The 15,237-nt window shown below is 36.0% G+C and overlaps 2 protein-coding genes across 2 annotated transcripts; one reads left to right on the top strand and one right to left on the bottom strand.

Annotated features, from left to right (window-relative positions):
* Positions 1-2,299: 2,299 nt before the first annotated feature.
* LOC106774748 lies at positions 2,300-3,544 on the top strand. The gene is made up of 2 exons (XM_014661786.1): positions 2,300-3,226; positions 3,308-3,544. Exons 1-2 carry the CDS (start codon positions 2,300-2,302, stop codon positions 3,542-3,544), a joined length of 1,164 nt encoding a protein of 387 aa, XP_014517272.1.
* Positions 3,545-9,877: 6,333 nt separating this feature from the next.
* Positions 9,878-13,630, bottom strand: LOC111242696. Its single transcript, XM_022787237.1, has 5 exons — positions 13,109-13,630; positions 12,323-12,433; positions 10,849-11,270; positions 10,588-10,692; positions 9,878-10,489 (listed from the first exon to the last, which is right to left on the bottom strand). The coding sequence occupies exons 1-5, from the start codon at positions 13,628-13,630 to the stop codon at positions 10,372-10,374; spliced, it is 1,278 nt and encodes a 425-aa protein (XP_022642958.1). The 3' UTR covers positions 9,878-10,371.
* Between the last annotated feature and the right edge of the window lie 1,607 nt (positions 13,631-15,237).

Here is a 15,237-nt window from a genome sequence, read left to right as displayed (position 1 = left end):
CTCCAAAACTAACGGAGTTAAAAATCTGCTGATGTGTCTAACGTCTCTGTCCACGGGTGTTAACGCTTGGTTTTTATCTCTTGACACGTGTGATGGGTTGACATGTGTTAATTGATCTGTGGATGAAACTGCTTCCTTTTTAACTTAGAATGAAATTGGTACTGGTACTCAAAATCAGTTAGGGTTCGTGTTGGTGTTGATGTGCTTTGTTTCCATTTGGTTCGTGGTTGAGCTTCGCGTGCATTAGGGTTCATGCGTTCATTCTTTGCGTTTGGTTGGTGAAAGAAAGAGACTTCTCTGTGGTTCGTTGTGGTGGTTCGTGAAAGAAATGGATTTCTTTGTGGTTTGTTGAGGTGGTTCGTTGAAGAAGAAAGGCGATTCTCTGTGGTTCATTGAGCAAGGTAATTTTTTAGTTTTAGTTTAATTTGTTTTCTCTGTGATTGTTTGAAGAAGAAAAGCAATTGTGTGTGTAATGTGCATTGTGTTGTGCATTGTCAGCCTAATGTGGGAAGTTTTCATTTGACCATGTAGGAAAAATGGTTTTTGACGTGTGTTTGTATCATATGGGGAAGTTCATGAACAAGAAGGGTATAGAATATGTGGGAGGAGAGATACATGTTATTAGGGGAATCGATCCCGACATGTGGTCATACTTTGAAGCGGTGGGAATTGTTAATGATGGAGAATTCAAGCTTTGGTGGAAGGGTTCGAAACAAAAGGCAATGAACAACCTCAGACCACTGACAGATGACAGAGAAGCCATTTTGTTGTCTAACTATGCAGAGGCAAATAAGGAGGAAGTTGAAATTTATGTTCAACATGGGTAACCCAGTCAGGCAGAGGAAATTAGTTTTCTTACATTTGGTGAGGAGGCAGAGGAAATAAGAGCAGAGGAGATGGAGGAACATGTTGTTATGGATGAAGAAAATATTGGTGGGGTGGAGGGAAATGTTGAAGTAGAAGACTTGGTACTAGATGACGAAGAGGAAGAGGGGAATGTTGAGGGAGAAATGGTGGAAGAGCAAGATGATGAAGAGCAAGGTGAAGTGCAAGGTGAAGAGGGCAATGTTGTTGAGGGCGAAGGGATNGAAAATGTTGATGACAGTGAGGAGGAGAGAATGGCAAATGATGATGATGGGTTTGGGATGGACAATGTGACGGTGGAGGAAGAGAGAAGAAATATTAATCCAGTTTTGGATAGGTGGGAGAAAATGAAAAAGAAAAAGAAAAGTGTTAGGAGGAGATTTCAAGATAGTGAGGCGACATTTGTCATTAACGAAGAGGTTGGACAACATGAGATAAATGAAGATTATGATAAAGAGGACTTGTCCTCAAATGTAGATAGTGATGAGGATGTGATGGAGAAAAAAAGGCACTTTCCAAGGTATAAAGTAGAAGATATGAGTAGGGGATTCAATTTTAGATTAGGAATGGAGTTTAAGTCTTTGAAGGATTTTAAGAGTGCCCTACAAGAGAATAGCGTGTTGAATGGAAAAGAAGTGGAGTTTGTCAAGAATGATTTGAAGAGAGTAAGGGCAGTTTGTAAGAAAGGGTGTGGTTTTCTTATTATGGCTAGCAAGGTAGGAAGTAGCCAAACCTTTAGAGTCAAAACTCTAGTTGGGCACAATTGTGGAAGGACTTTTGGAAGCAAAAGTGCAAGTGTAGAATGGATTGCACAGGTGTTGGTTGACAGATTTGTGAATGTTGCAGGGATGACAGCCATTCAAATCATAGATGAAATAAAAAAAATCATATAGTGTTGGAATAACTTATTGGAAGGCTACAAGAGATAAGAGAATTGCAATGGATTGTTTAGTGGGTGATGGAGAAAGACAATATGGTCGTCTGTATGACTATGTGGCTGAGTTATTAAGAGTCAAGGTTGGGACCTTCAAGATTAAGGTCAATCAACCCCAACCCACCTTGCCACCAAGGTTTGGGTCCTTTTACATGTGTTTGGAGGGCTGTAAGGAGGGTTTTTTAGGTAGTTGCAGGCCATTCATTGGGGTAGATGGATGTCACTTGAAGACAAGTTATGGAGGGCAGTTGTTAGTTGCAGTAGGAAGAGACCCTAATGACCAGTATTTCCCACTAGCTTTTACAATGGTAGAAACAGAATGCAAAGACACCTGGATGTGGTTTTTGACACAGCTGCTTGGTGATATTGGAGGCATAGATTGTCAAAGGTGGATCTTTATTTCGGATCAGCAAAAGGTAGATTAAAATTTTTAGTGTTTGTTTATATAAATTTTTTTTTTATTATATAATACTTATTTCTGTATTATGCATGCAAGGATTAATGTCAGTTTTTGATGATATCTTGAATGGAGTGGAACACAGGTTGTGTTTACGCCATTTATACAACAATTTCAAGAAAAAATTTGGGGGAGGCCTAGTCATTAGAGACCTCATGATGGGGGCTGCGAAGGCAACATACCATAAGGAATGGGAGAAAAAAATGGGTGAGTTAAAAAATCTGAATGTTGATGCCTTTAATTGGTTAATGGGTATACCAACTAAATTTTGGTGTAAGCATGCTTTTAGTGCTTATCCTAGGTGTGATGTGTTGATCAATAACTTGTCTGAGTCATTTAATAGTACTATTTTGTTGGCAAGGGACAAACCTATAATTACAATGATGGAATGGATTAGATCATACTTAATGAAAAGGTTTGCAAGCCTTAGAGAAAAAGTTGACTCATATCCTGGTGATGTTATGCCTAAACCGAGGAAAAGATTAGATAAGGAGGTTGAAAAAAGTGGTAATTGGCTTCCTGTTTGGGCAGGGGGTTCACAATTTGAANTAACTCATGGCTTTACCATGGACAAGTTTGTTGTTGATTTAAGTAATCACACATGTACTTGTTANTTGTGGGATTTGGTAGGAATACCATGTAGACATGCTNTTGCTGCCATTCATTACAAATCAGAAAACCCAGAAAATTATGTTCATCCTTACTATAAAAAAGATGCCTATAGAACTTGTTATGCACCAATTATAAGTCCTATCAATGGACAACAACTTTGGTCTACCTCTGACTCTCCACAACTACTGCCTCCTATTTACAAAACACCTCCTGGGAGGCCAAAAAAATTAAGAAGAAGAGAAGCTGATGAATATGTCACCCATGGAAAATTGTCAAAGACCAATACTGCTATAAGATGTAGCAGTTGCAATGCATACGAACATAATTTAAGGACATGTAAAAAGAGTCAGAACAACAAGGTAAGTCTTCTTGGTTATGCTATTTACAAGTTAATTTATTTAAATGTACATAAATATCTAACCATCTTACTACTTTTGTAGAACAAAAGGGGTGCTTCTGCATCAACACTTGGATCTGCTGCAGGAAGGGGAGCAGCTGCAGGCAGGGGGGCATCATCCTCAACATCAGAAGCTGGAAGGGGATCGGCCAGATCTGCAGAGGCTGAGGCTGCATCAACATCAGGAGCTGGAGGAGCTGCAACTATGCGTGAAGGAGGAACAAGAGCATCCTCAAGACTGGGTGGACAAATTCTAGGGTCTCAAGCAAGTTGTAATTGAGTAGAGGAAACTTTGTGTATTTTAAGATGTAATTTCAGACAAGTTGTAGTGTAAACTGTGTGTACTCCTTATTTAAAGTAGAGTGGGTGGACCACTTTTTTGTCTTGTAGTTTCACATGCTTATTCAATTGCACATGCAGTAGTGACTGTAACCCTTTAATGTATGTTGGGACCACTTTTTGTACGAATTGTCTATTAATCAATGTGGACTACTTTTGCAGTTGTTGATTATTGAACCATTCGGTGCCTTTATTTTCAAACAACCTATTTACCATTCGGTGCAGTGAGTAATTTTCAAACAGCTTATATACCATTCGGTGCAGTGACTAATTTTTGATTTACATACTTTTAGCCTCTGGTGGCTGCTACAACAAGTCCTTCTTGGTAAAATAAAATTGCTGCAATCATAATATTCACTGTCTAAATTAATTTCTGCAGAATTGACATTCCAAACCACCACTTTTGGTGTTAAATAACAACTCATACACTCAAATTTTGATCTGGAAGCTTGTAGCCTCTGCTGCCACTTTTAACATGTCAAAATAGGTAAAACAAATTTGCTAAAATCATCACATTAAGTGTCCAAATTAATTCCTGCAGAATTGACATTCCAAACCACCAATTTTGGTGTTAAATAGCAACTCATACACTCAAATTTTGATCTGGAAGCTTGTAGCCTCTGCTGCCACTTTTAACATGTCAAAATAGGTAAAACAAACTTGCTAAAATCATCACATTAAGTGTCCAAACTGGTTTCTGCAGAATTGACATTNAACATGTCAAAATAACATGTCAAAATAGGTAAAACAAACTTGCTAAAATCATCACATTAAGTGTCCAAACTGGTTTCTGCAGAATTNACATTCAAAACCACCATTATTTTGACCATTTTTTGTGATAAGTTGCAGAATTTTGTGACTTTGTGCTTATTATGTTTATNGCATCAGATTTCATCTTAAATTGGTAGTAAAATCTTGCTTTAGTTGATTAGAAACAAGTGCATAAATCAAATTTAACCAAAACACTATGCATTGTAAAAAGCTACTGAACCAGTGCCAATTTTTCAAATTCTGATGCAGACTTCTCAGGCTTTCTCTTAGGCATTTTGTCAAACACTTTTGCCTACTTTAAAATTGGTTTCGAATTGGCATAACATGCAACTTATACTTGTGTCTTGGTTTTTAAATCCACTATAGAATCTTTCTTAAGATCTTTTCAGTGCCACCTTTCTTTGGAAAACTTTTAATTGATTGATTTCATTNGGTTCAAAATCTGCACACAAACTGTTTGACAAAAGGAGCAAGCTGCTAATATGATCAATATATAACACAAATGCACATAACACAACCATATCAGGCCACAATTTAACTAAACTTGCACATTTTATTCAATTTCAAACTTCAAAGTACATCCACAACACAACATTACCTATCTAATTACAATTTATCTTCAACACAAACATAATACAAAAACATAGCTGTTAATGCCCATGACAGTACAAAAAACACCAACATCATTTTGAAATTTTTTCTCTCTTGCTCTAATTTCTTCTTCAACTTGTCCTTCTTCTTCCTTAGATCCAACACAACGTTTTCAATACACACTTCAACCTCTTCACTCTTCCTTTGTACGCTTCTTTGAATTTCAATATCTCCTTCATCAACCCATTCAAAGAAGTTANAGCTTGAATTACTCTGCAAAAATAAAATTACAAATCACGAATACAATCTTCAACACAATAAATAAAGCATTTATTCTCACTTACTGCCCAATTTCTACATCGATAAAATAATCTCCCTTTGTTCTTCAATGTAGTTGCCTTCAACAACAACAATNTTTCTCCACAACCACAGTTTTTTGAAGCTAGGTGAGAGGAACCACATGTTTGGGACATTCCAGAACCTATGCTCCTTGCTGTACAACCTCCTTTATCACCTTTCATTTCCCTTCAAAAGTGATTNAGAAAGAAACTCAAGTTCGAAAAGAAAACCCTTCAACAAAACCCTATATCCCCAAATNCATCCATNAATTCACACGAAAACAAAGAAAAAAATGAACTTACATGCCCAACTACACCAATGCTCGAGAAGGTGATATCCAAGCTTCAACCTTCTATTCACCTCGTCTTTGCTCAAACCCTTCAGACAACACTCTCCAATGAACCTAATAAAACACACTTCAACAATTTTGGATTAACTTTGCATTTAAAATGTAAGAACACGTGTCAAGAGATACAAATCACAAAGTTAACACACGTGGACAGAGACGTTAGACACATCAGCAGATTTTTAACTCCGTTAGTTTTGGAGGACTAAAACCAACGTTTCAGAAAGTTTGAGGACTAATTTGTACCATACTTTGAAAGAGGGACGAAACACAAAAACGCCCAATAGTTGAGGGACGAAAAACATATTTAACCCTTTATTTTATTCTTCTTATTTTATTTAGTGTAGGCCTTTACTTTCCATACCCCTATTTATAATATCTGCACCACAATTATGAAAATGGAAAAGACATTTTTGCCCTTAGGCAAAAATATAAATAAAATCAAAAATAGGTTTCACATTAAATATTTTTTCTTAAGATTTGAACTCACATTTATTCAATCCAAGACACACATATCTACCAGCAAGCCAACACATCACATTACAATAACATAATAAAATCTACAATTTTCTCGAATCTTACAAATATGTTCCAATCTTATCTTTAGTTCACTAATATTATTAAGAAGTGGACTTTAAGCCCAACTCAACCTCACAAAATCGACTTGTAAAGTGAGGTTTGCACCCATTTATATATTATAAATTAACCTTATATATAGTCGATGTGGGACTTTCAACACCCTGCTTAAACTAATGCATACAAATCGTATATACCAAGCTTTTTACTAATATAATTCATAAAGACTTAGTGAAAATATCTGTTTCTACATTCGAGTGACATCAAATTGCTAATGATTTGCAAGATGACATTGAAGACGAAATATCAACCCAAAAGACTCTCCCTAAGTAACAAATCTGGAAGATTGTTCCATGAATTTTTTTTTTTGCAAATCATCATAGAGGAATACACTATTAACATCTAGTGGATAAAGAAGTCATTGTTGAATAACCACCATAACTATAAATAAACTAACAAAAGTCATCTTTTCCATGGGAGAAAAAACATAAATGGACGAGTCAAACGCAATGGTGTCAAAAGGGAGGTCAGAAGAGATGACAGTGGAAGAAGTCATGGATGAACAAGAGAGAGAAACCATAAAAATCTAAGATTCTTCAATCAAGACACCTGAAAAAGAAAAAAGAACAAACTCAATGCTTTGAATAGTTGCCTAAGAAGAGACGAGATGTGTGACAACGCACGATGAACCTGAAAGAGGAAACTGAGCAACCTAGAAGCTCTGAATTGCAACTAGACAAGCCACAATGCACAATGGAAAAGGGAACAAATCCACAACTTCAAAAGGTGCTGAGAGCGCGTAGGAACTCCGATAAAGAGATCGTTGATGATATGGTGGTCGCTTGGTCGAGGCGATCAAAACCATGTGATCGTCGATCGAAACTAAAACTCTGGTAGTGACAACGGTAGACGATGGTGCGACCGGCAGCGGTAGTAGATGTCTGGTCTCACTCTTGAGATGATGTCTATACCTCAGCGTGAGGGGGCGTGTTAGAAGTCCCACCACACTCTCACGCCCCACAAAATCTCATTTTTATCATTCTCTTTTCTTCCTTCTCTTCCCATATTCCTCTCCTTTTTGTGAATTTCGTTTCCTCCCTCCATTATTCTGTCTTTCGTGCCTTTGCGTCGTTGCTTCCATTGTGGCTGAGGTTGCGTATTTTTTTTGCGTCGTTAACATCCATTGAAGGCCAAACAGATCTTACATTTCCGTTTTGGCCTTCGGGTTGTGTACTTTTTTTGGTTTAATATTTTATTCTTTTGTTAGATTTATTAAAATTATATTTATAAGATATTATTTTGTTAATTTATTTTTGTAATTTTTTTTATATAGAGTAAAAATTGTTTTGTTAAAAAAAATGGTTGCAGGTGTTAACAAAAATGGGGATCCGTTGGGACATTCAACGAATGCCCATATCCGTCAACAAATATCAATATCCTTTGAAGGCCCAACGGGTGCTCCATTTTCATTGAGGCCTGCAACCATTTTTTTTTGTTAAACGAATTGTTTTAAAAAATTTATTTATAGTTTTTAAATGAATTGTTTAAATTATAATTATTTTATATATTTAATTTATTTATATTTAATTGAAATTGTTAATAAATTTATATTTGTAATGAGTTACGTAAGTTTTTATTTCATTTATTTATAGTTAATAAATTAATTAATATTAATTTAATAATAATTAAATGAAATTGTTTTTAATTTTTTTAATTAATTACGTAATTGTTTAATTTATTTGTAGTTGATAAATTAATTGTTAATAGTTTTATTTATTTTTAATTGAATTTTTTTATAGTTTTTTTGTATAATTCAATTAAATTTAAAACAATGTTTTATTTAATTTTATTTTATTTAGTAGTTAAATTTTTGTCAGAAATGGCAAGAACACATGGTGAATCTAGTTATTGAGGGGAGAGTTCTTCCCATAGCAAAGTAAGGACTAGACGAACAACTTCAGCTCGGAGAAGGCGTCAAGCTCTTATGGATGCTCTTGTAGAGGATGACCCTGTAGTAGAGATGGAGGCAACTGAGGAGGAGGCTTTTAAGGAGGATGCAGTTGAGGCCCATGTTGATGAAGATGAGTAGCTTGACAATTTTCCTGACATAGATGAGGCTGTTGGTGAATTTCGTAGAGGTCCACGTGATTCATCGTTATTGACGCACTATGTTCAACATGTTGCATATGCTATTTCCTAGGGTCGGGTGAGTGGAAAATTGAATTTATAAATTTTATTGTTTATTTTAAATACAAATTATATGAAATATCATTGTGTAGGATTGAGGGGAGATCCTGAAGTTGATCTCCCACGAAAAAAAAAAGTTAGGACTGTGCCACGAGGGAATTCAACAGATTGTGTTGAATTCAACTTTGATGCCTCTCTCGCACATTTCTTATGAGTACATTGATAAGAGTTTATTGCTTGGATTCATTGAGAGCTGACATTTCGAGACTGGTAGTTTTCATCTTCTTATAGGTGAGATGTATGTTACTCTTGGACATTTGTTTTCCCTTCAATGGGTGTTGATAACCGTTGACGAATTTTCATATCCGTTGAAGGGTTCTCCATCTTGCTTTCATTCCTAAGACGACCTCCTTCTGCTACCACCACCACCACAACCGACCACATCAACCAGACCACCTTCTTGCACCAACACCACTACCATAGGACCACCTTGTTGCACCTTCAAACTCTTCTACGAAACTCCCACTTCCAAACAAACACACCACCCACCACAAAGAAGCACCACCACAAATGAGAAGAAAGATAACACAGTGAAGAGAAAGAACACGAAATGTGATTTTCGTAGTGTGGGGGAGCATGTTTTTATATAATGGGGACGACTTTAAATGAGGTTGGTCAATGTTGGTGAAAAAAAAAATTTAGCCACCAACTTTAAATGTCTACCAAGGGTAAATTGGGAATGGGGAGGTGCAGGAAGAAGGATGTGGTGGTGCAGTGAGAAGATCTCATTGGTTCATGGGTCCTGGTCCACTTTTTCCATCCATAAATATGAGGGATAAAAATGTTAAGAAAATCAAGTTTTGATTTAGATTGTTTCATTTTCTTTTGTTGGATATGATATTTCATACTGTTTGATCTGAGTTGTCTAGGTTATAAAATAGGAAATATTCCAGGTCTTTGCAATTCAAAAGTATTTTGAGTTAATAGTATATTATGAGTAATTTCTTTAATGTATTTCTTTTTGGAATAAATTTGCCTTCGGTAATGATTGAGGGCTCGCGGCCTTCAATAATATATTATGGCTGTCGAAAATGTACTGTGCAACTCACAATATTCTTTTTGCACTTCCTAACAACCACGATACACTTGCCAATCAATATATACATCTTGTTTTATATAATGCAACTTGCAATACACCGGCCAATCAATATATCCATCTTGTTTCATAAAATGCTGCTTGTAATACACCTTCCAATCAATATATACTTGCTAATCAATATACACCTGCCTGCAAATCAATATCATCATACATCAATGCACAATATTTGTTTCATAAAATGCAATCAATATATGAAACATGAAACCATCATGCAACTAACAATCCTCTATGTGCACTTCCTAACCACCACGATACATCAAAACATCACATATCATTAATACAGTAGAAGTAGTTTGTAACATGTTCAAACGTCAAAATACCAATGTTTTTAAACTAAGCAACTAAGTTTAAAAAGTTCATGGACTATTAATACCATATAAACAAACACCAAAACTCAATAAAGCTTTTAAACTAAACAACTAAGTTTTATAAGTTTATCAAATCCTAATAGCCATGAAAATCATCATAATCAGTTTCTTCTTCATCTTCTTCTTGTTGTTGGGCAGGAGGCTGTTGTTGATTAGGTGATTGCACATTAGTGGGCTGCATGGGTTGTGTAGGTGCTTGGTGGGAAGATGATGGGTCCAATATTCCTGCCTGAGGAATGTATTTCCTGAACATATCTTCAAGAGTCTCCAATTTGGTTCTTATTTCATCATAAGCCTCTCTACTGACCATGTTATGTTGGTTAGTAGTGTTGGATGAAGATGGCTGATGTTTTAATACCACTCCTCTTGCAGCAGTATAATTGGAGGCAAGTTGTCCTGCCCCATAAATTCTTCCCTTTTTTTTCCCTTGACTACATCAACCCAGCACTAGGTCTTAATGATGTCCTCATTTGCATTTGTTCTTGAGGCAGCATCAGGAGCACATCCCATATCCTCTCTGGCCTATGTGAGCCTAGTAGAAAAATTTTCCTGTTAAATATGATAGAAAACGTCAGTAACTTTAATTTAAAAGTGTGAAACTAAAATAAATAGTACAACATTGAATATTGTTACAACAAACTACTTACAATTGTCTTGCGAAACCACTCATCAACATATGTCCATGTTCCCTTCCGAAGATGAGTTTGTGTAAACACCTCATCAACATAAACAGCATGTCCCAGCTCTGCTGCCTGTAAAATTATAAAATTTGTGTGTGTGTGTGTATGAAGCAACCCTATAAGGAAAAAACATGAAGTATGAATGCAAGAAAGTTACGATGAATCTATATGCATAGTATAAAAAATAATTTAATTCAAATAATGACTAAGAAGAAAATGTGGTATTACCCTTTTTCATAAGGTTCAATAGAAGGCCAATTATTTGGGAAAGGATCATTCACATCATCAGGATCATCAGATGGCTGCTGAACATTTGCAGATGGTATAGAAGATGATGTCCTGGGGATAGAAGGAGAGGGATCAATTATTGGTGTCGAATCCACAATAGGATTTGGTGTGGATGGTACAATAGAAGGAGTGAGTTGTATAGTAGGGGAAGTGCGCCGTTGAGTACGGGATGGGGTTGGTATAGTAGAATGTGTGGGCTGCGGAGTAGGGCGTGGTGGGTGAGATGATCGAACGTTAGCTTGAGTACTACCGTATGCCAATGGTGGGGTGTCAGGAACCTTGATAACATACTGCAATTGCTTTCTAGGCTTTTTTTGTAGCCTTTCCCTTATCAGGCCGCGAAGGACCCTCTCCTGACTTGGCTACAATATGGAAATATGGAAGTATAAAAATACACAGGCAAAAACTGTAAATCATTAATTAACACATAATACATTAATTCAATTTTAAAACATCATATAATTTACACAAATATTGTTACAACAATTGTTAAAAATTTCTAGAATTGTGCAACATAACTAAAAGGTTGTTTTAATTCAATCATCTTAATCGTTGTGTTCATCGTTATTGTCATCATTGTTGGAACCGTCACTATGATCATCATAATGCAAAGAATCATCATCATCTTCATCGTCGTCTTCAAATTCTTCTTCATCTTCGTCGTCTTCTTCTTGCTCTTCTTCTTCTCCTTCTTCTCCTTCTTCATCTTCTTGGTTTTGTTTCTCCAACTCTTCATCATCACCATCAATGTCATGCAATGCGGATATACATTCAACTTCAATAATTTCATTTCCATGTTCCATTTCATGAACTTGGTAAGGGATTTCCTCTTGGATATCATTTGACTCAATGCGACCCCTAGGTTTGGTTTGTATTGCAACAGACCAACCACATTTGTCAATGTTACGAAAATTTGGATATGGAACATAATACACTTGTCTAACATTATGTGCTAGAATGAATGGATCAAATGGGCGGTATCTTGAAGTCATTTGAATTTCAACAATGATATACCTAGGATCCACTCTTGTTCCACTCCTAGAAGGATCAAACCATTCACAATAAAAAAGAACTACTCTCTTTGGAGTAGTTGAACTATTGTACTCCAACTCATAATTTTTTTGAATAATACCATAGAAATCATCATAACCACCCTCAGTAAGTCCCTTCACAAACACACCAGAATTAGTCGTTTTCCTTCCTATGGACCATGCATTTGTGTGGAACTTGTACCCATTGACAAAATATGTGTGTCATTCTTTAACACATCTCATTGGTCAGTCTGACAAATCCCTTAGATCTTGAATTATGGGACTTGATGGTTGGTTATGAACCTACAATTAAGTGAATAAATATTAAGTTACAAGTGTTAAACCAATTGATCTGTTCTTGATTAAGGAAAACATAGACATACTTGATATCTGAACCACTGTGGAAACTCCGGGTGTATTATACCAGAACTACTTCCTTCTGGGACTTGCATTGCCACAAGAAATGAGCTGTTAAATATGAATGCAATTAGAGACTATAACAATTTAAGTATTGACAATAAGTTTAGGTTTAGAAAATACTCAAGGTAGACCTTAACTTCGATGCAATTAATTAACACGTGGACGTGAGCAAAGTTAAATTCAACATCAGTTAACCAATAAGTGGACTCTCTCCCTACGGCACGACCCACTTGTCGAAAAACTGACAATGTTGATTGACATGTACCAATTTGACATTGTACTTCATTCCTAACATTGTTTGGCAACAACATAAAGTTTTTGAAATAATGTGAACAAAAATATGTTGTCTCACTACATAAGAAAGCTGCACATATTGATCCTTCCACTCTAGCTTTATTTTTCACTGAACGTTTTGCTTGTCCCGTAAACCTTTCAAATGGATACATCCACCTATATTGCATTGGTCCGCCAAGTCATGCTTCATATGCAAGATGAACATGAAGATGTTCCATTGAATCAAAGAATGCAGGAGGGAATATTCTTTCCTATTTACAAAGAATAAATGGAATATTTTCCTCCAACTTTCTTAGTGAATCTGCCTTGAGCGTTATGGCACAAAAATCCTTAAAGAAATGACTGATTTCCATGAATGGATTTAACACATGGATTAGCAAACAGCTAAACGCAATCGGGATTAAAGTCTCCATAAATACATGGCAATCATGACTTTTCAAACCTTGAATGCTAACCTTATCAATATTAGCACATATGGCCAAGTTTGAAGAATAGCCATCTGCCATTTTAAGCAACTTTGTCCATTGACAAATTATTCTTGCCTCATCTTTTGATATGGTGAAATTTGCTTTTGGCTTCACCAACCTTCCGTTATGTTGAGCCTTCAACTCCAAGTCTCTTCTAGCACAATATAAACTTAAATCTTTTCTTGCATTTTCATTATCTCTTTTTTTGCCACTGACATTCATAATCGTGTTAAAGATGTCGTCAAAGAAATTTTTTGCAATATGCATGACATCCAGGTTATGTCTAAGTAAGTTATCCTTCCAATACGGAAGATCCCAAAAAATGCCTCTTTTTGTCCAGTTATGCCACTCTCCAAAGCCTTCTATCCTATTGATACCACTTTCACTAACTTTTGGAAAATGTTTTACTCGTCTCCACACTTGAGAAGGACTAAGTCTAGGTGGTGGCTGATCTGTTTCAAGTTCGCCTTTGCGAAAAGCTTTTTTGTTCCTCCTGAACATGTGATCCATGGGTAAGAACCTTCGATGACAGTCAAACCAACTAGTTTTCCAACCATAAGTCAATAAGAATGACTTTGTATGTTCCATGCAATGCGGACAAGCTAGTCGGCCATGCGTGCTCCAACCAGATAGCATACCACATGCAAGAAAGTCATTAATTGTCTACATCAAAGTTGCTCTCATAGGAAAATTTTGCTTCTTTGACACATCATACGTCCAAATACCTATCCATAACTTCTTTAAATCATCAATCAAAGGCTCCAAAAAAACATCAATGAATGCCTTAAAACTAGATGGACCTGGTATTATACAAGTTAAAAACATGAAAGGTTTTGTCATACACATCTTAGGAGGAAGATTGTATGGGGTCACAATCACCGGCTAACATGAATGTGGCGATGCAGAAGCCTGAATGTACGACGTAAACCCATCTGAACATAGACCAAGTCGCATATTACGCACATCACTAGCAAAGGATGAATGTTTACGGTTGAAGTGCTTCCAAGCTTCACCGTCAAAGGATTACACATCACTCCTTCAGTTTTTTTACCATCATGCCATCTCATGTGCTCAGCTGTTTGCATTGAAGCGAACAATCTTTGTAATCTAGAAATGATAGGCAAGTAGAACATGTACTTTAATGGAATCGAGTTTTTTTGCCTCCATTCAAGATGCACCTCCTAAAATCGAGGATGGCCACAAAATTTGCATTGGACCAAGGAGGAATCATTCTTGCCAGTGTCGTTATCATAGAAAAGCATACATCCCTTGACACAACAATCAATCTTTTTCGCTTCCAGTCCTAGCTTTGAAACACATTTTTTGGCTTCATAATAACTCTTGGGCAAAGAATTGTTTACTGGTGTTAGGTCTAGAATCAATTTTGAAATGTAGTCAATTGTAGCATTAGGAATATTCCAATTAGATTTTTATGATCACTAAGTCACACCTGCACAACAATAGCATAGGACATATAATACATACACCAATAGCCTAGAATTCATAACATAATAACAAACAGATTCACAATTTGAACATACTTTACTTGGTTCAAAACTGAAGAATGCTTGGAAAACTAGTTCCAGAATACTGGGTCGAAAGCATAGCAATATGGGGTGGACTCAAGTTCAATAGGAAACATCTTGCATCACTTATGCTCTAATCAATAAAAATGAACCACGGAAGATATGCATTAGATCTATGTATATGATTATAAGAATAAAACATGGGCCATAATAGCTTACATTTAGTGTGCGCTTTCAAGGTAGAAAGTGTGAAGATACTGACATAAGAAGCAAGTGCATTGGCTACCTACAATGAACAAAAATGAAAAAGGAAATCAGAGTTAAGGTTGAAAACATAAGTTCCTCACAAGCATATTTCTGTCAGGTATGTATATTTTTGTAGGTTCATTACGAAACTTATTACTTATTTTAATGTAGATTGGATATATATAACATGGGAGTTTTCTGTTTAAATTAAAACTAATTATGATAATATCACAATGATGAGCTCATTTCTGATTCTAACCCACTTACACCACTCACACTATAGTTCATATGGACAAAGGTAAGTGATTTGACAAAAAACAAATCTCATTTTTCACATGTGAGACT

The sequence above is a fragment of the Vigna radiata genome, chromosome 10, assembly GCF_000741045.1.
Source record: "Vigna radiata var. radiata cultivar VC1973A chromosome 10, Vradiata_ver6, whole genome shotgun sequence".
NCBI classification, from domain to species: Eukaryota; Viridiplantae; Streptophyta; class Magnoliopsida; order Fabales; family Fabaceae; genus Vigna; species Vigna radiata.
Note: the sequence above shows the minus strand (reverse complement) of the source record. Positions and strands in the feature narration are given on the sequence as shown.